The 9,041-nt window shown below is 36.1% G+C and overlaps 1 protein-coding gene across 1 annotated transcript in view; it reads left to right on the forward strand.

Moving 5' to 3' along the window:
• Window positions 1–1,389: 1,389 nt before the first annotated feature.
• LOC113336254 overlaps window positions 1,390–9,041 on the forward strand; it is an 8,033-nt gene continuing 381 nt past the window's right edge. Inside the window, exon 1 of the mRNA XM_026582221.1 lies at window positions 1,390–2,053. Within this exon, the coding sequence (XP_026438006.1) occupies window positions 1,606–2,053 (448 nt within the window). The 5' untranslated portion in view covers window positions 1,390–1,605. The remainder of the gene's footprint in view (window positions 2,054–9,041) is intronic.

The raw sequence follows: 9,041 nt of genomic DNA on the forward strand, positions 1-9,041 counted from the left end.
ACCATGTGATGTGCCAGCGACCTAATTAAAGGTGATGTCGTAAAGATTTTGATGTCGTAAAAATTTTGTCTCAAAAGGAATGTGTTCGGAAATTTCTATCGGAACCAAACAGAAGTGGCTTAATCGTTGACTTGTAACTTGGGCATGGGCGCACATGACAAGTTATCAAAACCCAGAAATAATTGGAAAGTTCGAGCTTCTGGGAAATTAACTTTTGAATCTATTGGTGAAAGTTGAACCGCAATCTAATCCTTGCGCGGTGTTACTAAGACAAATGATGCTTCCTAATTTCAGGAGAACAAAATAAAGTACTGTAAATTATATAGGTTACCTTTAGAAAATGTAAAGAGAATCTAAAATATAAAAAGATGAATGAAAGGGTGCTAACAATTCTATATTTAAGCATCAACATTTCGTCCCTTAGTTCTTTTCCTGTTTGATTTTGCGCACTTACACCCAGGATCCTCATCATCAACTGTAACCTCAACTTGAATGACACAAGTATCGTCCAGGATATATCCTTTAGCAGGGTGGTGGAGTTTATTGAGACGCATGAATCTTGGGAAACCAAAGCAGCCATGGTAACCATCAAGGAATTTACACTCCAGTTCTGCATAGTCCACATAAGATAAAAGAATGTCATTCAATTAAAACATGGTACATAACCATTATTAATCGTAAGATACGCATACCTTTTCTCACTGTTTTTTCAGAATTTGTTTGACACGTAACCGCAAAAGTTAACCCAGCGTCCACCGGTTCGTTCAAGCCGACAGATCTTTCGCAACTCCCCTTGGATAAATAAGTACTTTCCTAATAATTAGTGAAAAAAGTTCGAGAGGTTAATAAACCAGAAGAATATGAAGAAAAACGACTGTAATGTAAAAGTCAAGATGATGCCATACCATTTAAAACGGCCAACAGTAAAAACATCGCTATAAGCAGTATACATCCTGCTAAACTCTGAAAAGTTGTTGATCTTCCATTCGAATTTAGGAGAAATACAATATGATGAAGAAACCTCTTTTATTTTAGTCGACATTGCGATCAGGTAAAACACGCCCTAACTGCTGATAACTTGACGAAGTAGAACAAAATCAATACATGTAGCAGGATAAAATAACCAAACTGCTGCTGGTATATATATAGACCCAGCAAGTCAGCTATTCGAAATCTCTTAAAACACTAGTTATAGTTTCCTAAGTAATATTCCGTTAATTCCCGAATCAAAACCGACCCAAATATAGAGAAAATGATAGGCTCTGGTCATGCATGTACGGTTAGTTTAGGTATGTTTATGGGTTATGTGTCTCTTTAGCAGTTAAGGTAGGGCAGTTATGGGTAGAATGGTATGGTTATTGTAATAGGAACCTATATATGTGTGTGTTTGTACCTAAGTATTGTGGAATGAAATGGATTAATATCCCTGTGTCTGTTATCTTCTTTCTTTTTTCTAATGAATTCTTTTGTTCTTGGTCTGTATTCGTCTCTCTTTATCTGTCAAACTCTTCTAGTTTCACCCCTGATCATTGATTGATAAGTTTTGCGTTTATCAATTGGTATCAGAGCCGTTCGATTCTTTCGGACGGTTTATACCTTACACAAATGGATCCGCATAATATCAAAAGCCAGATTTTAAATCTATTGGAAACAGTTGAAGGACACCAACGCGAAATGCAAGAATTTTGGAGGGACCGTTCAAATCTCTTAGCACACGTGAAAGATACTGTTGCAGACATTTCATCGAATATTCCAGCAGCAATTGAAGAAGAAGACCATGTCTATTTGGAAGATTGCTTCAACATATTTGCTGAGAATGATGAAATTGTGCATACAAGGTTTCGAAACACTGAATGTTACAATATTGGCGATTTCTTGCCAATCTTTAATGAAGAACATGGAGAAATTAAAAGAATCATCGTCACTGTTTTCCTCCAAAGTATCGTCGTAACTTTGTGCCATCTTGGGACGTGTACAAGAAGTGCTACAGTCAAGAATATGGGAATCCAACACCTTTTGTTGTTTGGTTCATGTGTAGCTTGTATGCCGGAAGGTTTCGAGGGTATAAACACATTTCCATTTGGTTTATTGTTCTTTGTAAGTCTGATTTTATTGTTTCCTTTTGAATCTTTTTTTGAATCTAACCTTGAGGACAAGGTTGCTTTCAAGGGGTGGGAATTGACAGGCTCTGGTTATGCATGTACGGTTAGTTTAGGTATGTTTATGGGTTATGTGTCTCTTTAGCAGTTAAGGTAGGGCAGTTATGGGTAGAATGGTACGGTTGTTGTAATAGGAACCTATATATATGTGTGTTTGTACTAAGTAGGGTTATGTTGTGGAATGAAATGGATTAATATCCCTGTGTCTGTTATCTTATTTCTGTTTTCTAATGAATTCTTTTGTTCTTGGTCTGTATTCGTCTCTCTTTATCTGTCAAACCCTTCTAGTTTCACCCCTGATCATTGATTGATAAGTTTGGGCTTATCAGAAAACGCTCAAGAGCGCAATTTGTCAAAAAGAGAAATATCTTCTCGTATTAGGACACTGTACCTTGAGTTGGAAGGATATTAGAACCTTTTCTGGAATCAGATAAATAGGTATTTTCTCTTTTGATCGGTCAAAGAGAAAATTCATTGCAAGGAAAGTTAATTGAGGGGTACCTCAACCCAATGAATGCAAGCAGGAACAAAAATGCAAAAGACAATTCAACAAACCCAATACAAGAAATAACAAGCTCATAAAGGCTGGAATAAAGAGTCTCATAATGCTATCATCATATTTGTCGTTACACCTATCATCCTTGTGTTTGATTCGGCCCAAAAGAATGCTTACCAAATTTTTCATTTTGTTTTCAAAGATTCTTGCATTTCGCTCTCTCCATGTGCCCACCATATTGCAACCGGAATGTTATTCTATATTACTATATTAGACTAAGTCTTTCGTCGCCCCAATTAAACTTCCAAGACTTCACATTTGTGGCAACATTTAAATTGAGGCATACATATGCTGAAAAACGATACTGTTGGAAACGGGAAGTCCGGAACAAATTATGTGATGATTTGCCACTCGGCCAGTAATCCCAAATAACTGAAGGTGATACAAATATAAGTCTTGGTAACCAGGTTCTGAAGGAAGGAATGCCCTTGGGATATTAGAGCTGTACCATGGAGCACAGACCAGAAACGTACACAGAATCGTGGATAAGACTTAATCCCGTAATTTGGTCGAACGCCACTGCAAAATTCAACATAATTAGAAATGAGGCTCTAAGAGTTGGAGCACTTTTATGATGTAATGGTTGAGAGCGGGATCCCATTTGCACGTAAGTTTACGAAGGATGATCAAGGAATTGTTTTTTTTTTCCGATCGACTGATCAAGGAACTGTTGAAGAGGTTAGATGGTAGGTTAACATCCAGGTGGACGGTGTAGGGGAAGTTCAAAATTTGGTAGAGAACCTTGAAGTGTTTATAGGAAAATCCAGATATTAGTAAACCATCTGTAAGTTCAAAGTGACTACAAAAACTCCTACTGCAACTTCTTGACCATAAAACATTCAAGTCTAAACAATTTAAATTGCTGGGGGAAACACAATGCAATCAAATGTTTCTCAGTCTTGCAACTTAAAAATTTATCACTTTTAACTTGGATATTTCTGTCATTTTAAACTTAACATGCTTTTATTTGATTGCTCAAAAGTGAAAACATAAAGATTGAGGCATATGTTAAAAGAATATGATAAATGTTGGAACTTGGAACAAATAACTCAAGGTGATACCGTGATCCCAAATAACTGAAGGTGATACCAACATTAGACTCTGTATGCCTAACCAGGTGCTGAAAGAAGCCCTTAAGATAGTAGAGGAGTACAATGGAGTGCCACTACAAAACAAGTAGCTTCTAAGGACGGTTGTTTTGAAAAAACCGTCTCTAAAAAAGGATATTTGGGACGGTGATGGCCTGACCGTTCCTAATAGTCATAAAATATTTAAATCAAGGCTAAAATATGTCCGTCCCAAAAAGAAAACATGGCCAAATAGTATTAGTGACGGTGGAACAGGGGACGGTACATAAACCGTCTCTAATACCTCTTGGGACGGTTTTTTTTTCTCTTGGGACGTTTTTTGACCGTCCCAAGAGGCCTTCTGTTTTGTAGTGTGCATACCTAGAACGAACTCATTTTCTTATCATGGATAAGACTTATAGATCTGGTTTTGTGGCCGAAGGCCCAAGACAATTTTAAAATAATTAATAAAATAATTAAAAATGAGATAATAATTGTTCGAGTTTTTTGTTAATGATGTTGCATTAGCCTAAGTCCTATGGGCTAAATTGAGCTGCTAGATTATCCTATGGCTGCTGTGAGGTATATATATTCTATCAACACTCGAGATCAAGAAAGAAAATTATTCCTTTTGGCTACCCCTAATCTTTTCGGAAAATGGGTCATTTGTCCAAATATTTTTAAAACATGGTTCTAATGGACAAGTAAACATCATTATGGGTGAAATGAACACCAAAATAATAGCAAGAATGAAAACTGGGTTCATCTTGGCTTAAACTTAAAAAAGAGCGACGATGAAACTGGATTCATCCTGATGTAAATTAAAAATAAGAAAAAGTATTTGAAACACAAAATTGGTTAAAAAGACCAAAATCAACAATTCCTGGGTGAAAAGGACATTTAGATTTATTTTATCTATTTTATTTTTTTATTTTTATAAGCAAAGGCCTTCAACAAGGCTAATAGTCCCCCTCAACTGCTCGAGCTAGCCAAGCAGGAGGCATGGACCAGTACATAGAGGATTTCTTACGTTTTTCCCATTGAGCTAGCTCATAAGCAACGGTATTACAAATTCTAGGTTGAAAACTAAAGATACAAGAAATTAACTTAGAGGAAAATTACTGAATGTCTTTAAATATGGCATCTGTCCTAGCATCGCCTTCAAAAGAACCCAAGGAGAATTGTTCCACCAGCTTCTTAGCGTCACTTCCAATGATATGGGTCATCTTCTGTTTCACTGCTTTCTTAAGAACTCCCCAGATGTCTCTGGCTTCTGCTTCTTCTGTAGACGAAACTTCAAAAACCATGGCAACACAGAAAGAGGCTTTGCTACTAAAACCTCTCATCACATAACCTGCACCATTATCTCCAGATATGTCATCAAAAGCTCCATCTGTGTTACATTTGATCCAACCAACCAAAGGGGGCATCCATTTGTGATTTAAAGCTATAGGTTTTCTGAAAGTAGCAACAACAAGGTTTTTCCTAGTGAGGATCATTGTCCTGGCTCTTTCTATAACAAAATTATGATTTTCAGACACGTTTTAAAAAACCAAGTTATTTCTACTGGTCCAGAGAGACCAAAGGATAGCACCAAAGAGTTGTTAAGCATCATTAGGCAATCTAGAGTTTTGATCCAGAAGCCAGAACATAAGCCACTGATGAAAGGTTTTTTGAGTAAAGAAAGAAGTGTTTATGCAAAAACTGGACAAGAACAAAACCTTAGAAGCAAAAGGACGCAGAACTAAAGTATGCATAATATTTTCATGAGGATTCTTACATATAGCACATTCAACAGAATGCATGGGCATTCTGGTATGGAGAACAGTTTTAACTGATAGAGCATTTTTAGCAGCTTTCCAAAGGAAGAGTTGAATTATGTAAGGAACTCTAATCTTCCAGATATGTAACCAAAGAGTTTTACAGGGAGAGGGATTTAAACCTATGAGCCCCAAGCAAGTAGATTTTGAAGAAAATTTACCATTCTTCGATAGGCCCCAATCCCTCCTATCAGGAGTGCAATGCTGGCTTAAGGGAATAGTGACAATCGTCTTAACAGAAGCATCATCAAAGTGAGTAGAGAGTCTAGAAACATTCCAGGTTCTAGTATTGTTATCAATAAAATAATCAACTTTAATACTAGGGTCCTGAGGGGTAAGAGGATTGGGAGTAGCAGAATCCAAAGTTGGAATCCATTTATCACACCAGGGGTCGATAAACTTTCCACCTCCTTAATAGCATGAAGCCATTTACAGGTCCAAAGCATTTATCAGGGCACTTTGCAGTAAGAAAATCAGTTCTAGGGAAGTATCTTCCTTTTAAAATCTTAGCCAACATGCAATCAGGGTTTTCAATAATTTTCCAAGCATTCCTAGCTAACATGGCAAGATTATTTAACTCAGCTTTTCTAAAACCCAAGCCAACTTCAGATTTAGGGGAGCAGAGAATATCGCAACACAAAAGATGGAGCTTCCTATCTTTTGGGTCAAGAGATTCTCCCCACCAGAATTTGCAGAGATGAGCATCCATCTGTCTGCAGAGGTGCTTTGGGATAAGAAAAGCCCCCATCTGATATAAAGGTGTAGCTTGGCCAATATGTTTAACCAGCGTGGTTCTAGCAGCTTGAGAGAGGAGCTTGTGGATTTTACTATCTTTGAAAATAGTAGGACTACAAAGGTACTTTTCTCCTAAATCTCTGCTTTTGATATCCATAATGTTAGCCAAAAAGGATTTCCTATGTTCAGGGATTTTCCTACTAAAAAGAATACCAGATTTATCAAAATTAATTTCCTGCCCGGAAGCAAGGAAATACTTTTGGAGATAGTCTTTAATAACAGTAAAGTTTTCAGTAGTAGCAGAGGAGAAAAGAAGAGAGTCATCAGCAAACAAGAGATGAGTCATTTCTGAAGCATTTTTACAGATTCTGATACCCTTGAGAGTACCATTCCTTTGGAGACTATCTATGTAAGAGGAAAGGGCCTCAGCACAGATAATGTATAGGTAAGGTGATAAAGGATCCCCTTGCCTTAGGCCTCTCTCAGGTTGAAAAAAACCAGTAGGACTACCATTTAAGAGAACAAAATAAGAAACAGTAGAAACACATTGATTTATGAGTTTAATCCAATTTTCAGCTAGCCCCATTTTTCTCAAAACTTTTCTAGAAAAAACCACTCTAATTTATCATAAGCCTTTGACATATCAAGTTTAATGGCAGCAGTGCCCTCAACTTTGTCATTATGATTAACAGAATATATGGCTTCATTAGAAAGGAGAATATTGTCAGAAATACTCCTCTTAGGTATGAAGGCACTTTGGCTTTGAGATATCATGTTATTCATAAAGGGTTTAAGCCTATTAGCAAGAGTTTTAGAGAGAATTTTGTAAATGAAGTTACATAATCCTATAGGTCTGTATTGACTGACTAATTCAGCTAGAGGAACTTTAGGAATAAGAGCTATATTGGTATGATTGAAAACTTTAGCTATATGCCCAGTTCTAAAGCAGGTTTGGGTCATATCAACAACAGCTTCACCAAAAATATCCCAATGTTTTTGATAAAATAAGCCTGTGAAACTATCTGGTCCTGGGCTTTTTTCCCTCCTATTTGAAAAACAACATTTTTTATTTCCTCAGCAGTAAGGGGAAGATTTAAAGTGTCATTATCTTCTGCAAAAAATTGAACAGGAAGATCCTTTAAAATTTCATCCTGATAATGCTGGGGCTGAGAAGAATAAAGAATTTTGAAATAATCTAAGAAAGAATTCCCAATACTATCTCTATCAGTTAGGATAGCATTTGAGGAATCCTTGATCCAACTAATAACATTCCTCTTTCTCTTGAAAAAATTGACTTTATGAAAGTAAGGAGTGTTTATGTCACCTTCAATGAGCCATACTTCTCTAGACTTATCATTCTAGTAAAGTTCCTTCAAAGTATAGAGGTACTCTAGTCTAGTTTTTAGTCTAGCAGTAGTAGTAGTATCAGTAGGATCAGAAATCTGAAGCTCTAACAAATCTTTCCTAATGGTAGATATATCAGTTTGAATATTACCAAATGAGGTTTTTTGTTCCAGTCTCTAAGAATTTTTTTAGCACTAAGAAGCTTAGCTTTTAGTTTATAGGCTGGAGAGCCTATAACATTTAGAGACCAAGAGTTAGCTATAATGTCTCTACAAGTAGGATCCCCAATCCACATAGTCATGAAATGAAAAGGTCTAGGCATGTAACTTTCCTCATAATTAAAACCTATATGCATGGGGAAATGATCAGAAAAATCTCTAGGGAGATTGTTAACACAGAATTTAGGACAAAGATCCCCAACAATTTGGTTTAAAAGACATCTATCAAGCCTTTCTAGAATTAAATCAGGACCTCGTTGAATACTGGACCAAGTGAATCTTGGACCTGAAGGACATTATACTGTTTAAATGGACAAAAATGTAAAAATAGTCAGGATGTAAACAGTTTCATCCTACCCATTTTCAAATACGTTTTCTTATTTTTAATTTACATGAGGATGCATCCAGTTTCATCCTTTCTATTTTTTAAGTTAAGTTAGGATGAATTCGGTTTCATCCTTGCTATTTTTTTGGTGTCCATTTCACCCATAATAATTTTTACTCGTCCATTTGAACCATATTTTAAAAATATTTGGACAAATGACCCATTTTTCGTATTTAAAAATGGGTAGGATGCAACTGTTTACATCTGGCTATTTTTATATTCTCGTCCATTTAAACAGTATCAAATTCTACATGTCTTTTTCACTCAGAAATTGTTGATTTTGGTCTTTTTAACCAATTTCGTGTAATCTTTTCGTCCTCGAATCCCTGTTTTCCCTCCTATTAACAACAGATCCGTGGGGCTCACGAATTCATTGTGGGGAGCGATTATTAGGCAATTTCTTAAGGAATTCTAATTCATTGTGGGGAGTCACAAAAGACGGAAACAAATGAGGAATTCCAATTCACTTGAGATACTCTGTCAAGTGAAATCTTATCTTGTTTTCATTAAACTTGTCTCCGTTTCTTCTTAAACTTATAAAGTTTCATTTGATCTTAAGCATGGTAGTGAACATTTTTATATATCTTGAAGTTTTTTTTTCTTTGGTGTCATATACCATTGCTCTTCATGATAATTTGGGATTATTACTCGACGGATATCATTCTCCAATATCACAAATATCTACTTCTAATTTTTACACCATTACTTTGATAATCTGCTTGGCGATGCCATCTGTATGGCTAGTTTATCTTTCGAG

This window comes from Papaver somniferum, unplaced genomic scaffold (assembly GCF_003573695.1).
Source record: "Papaver somniferum cultivar HN1 unplaced genomic scaffold, ASM357369v1 unplaced-scaffold_151, whole genome shotgun sequence".
Taxonomy (NCBI): Eukaryota; Viridiplantae; Streptophyta; class Magnoliopsida; order Ranunculales; family Papaveraceae; genus Papaver; species Papaver somniferum.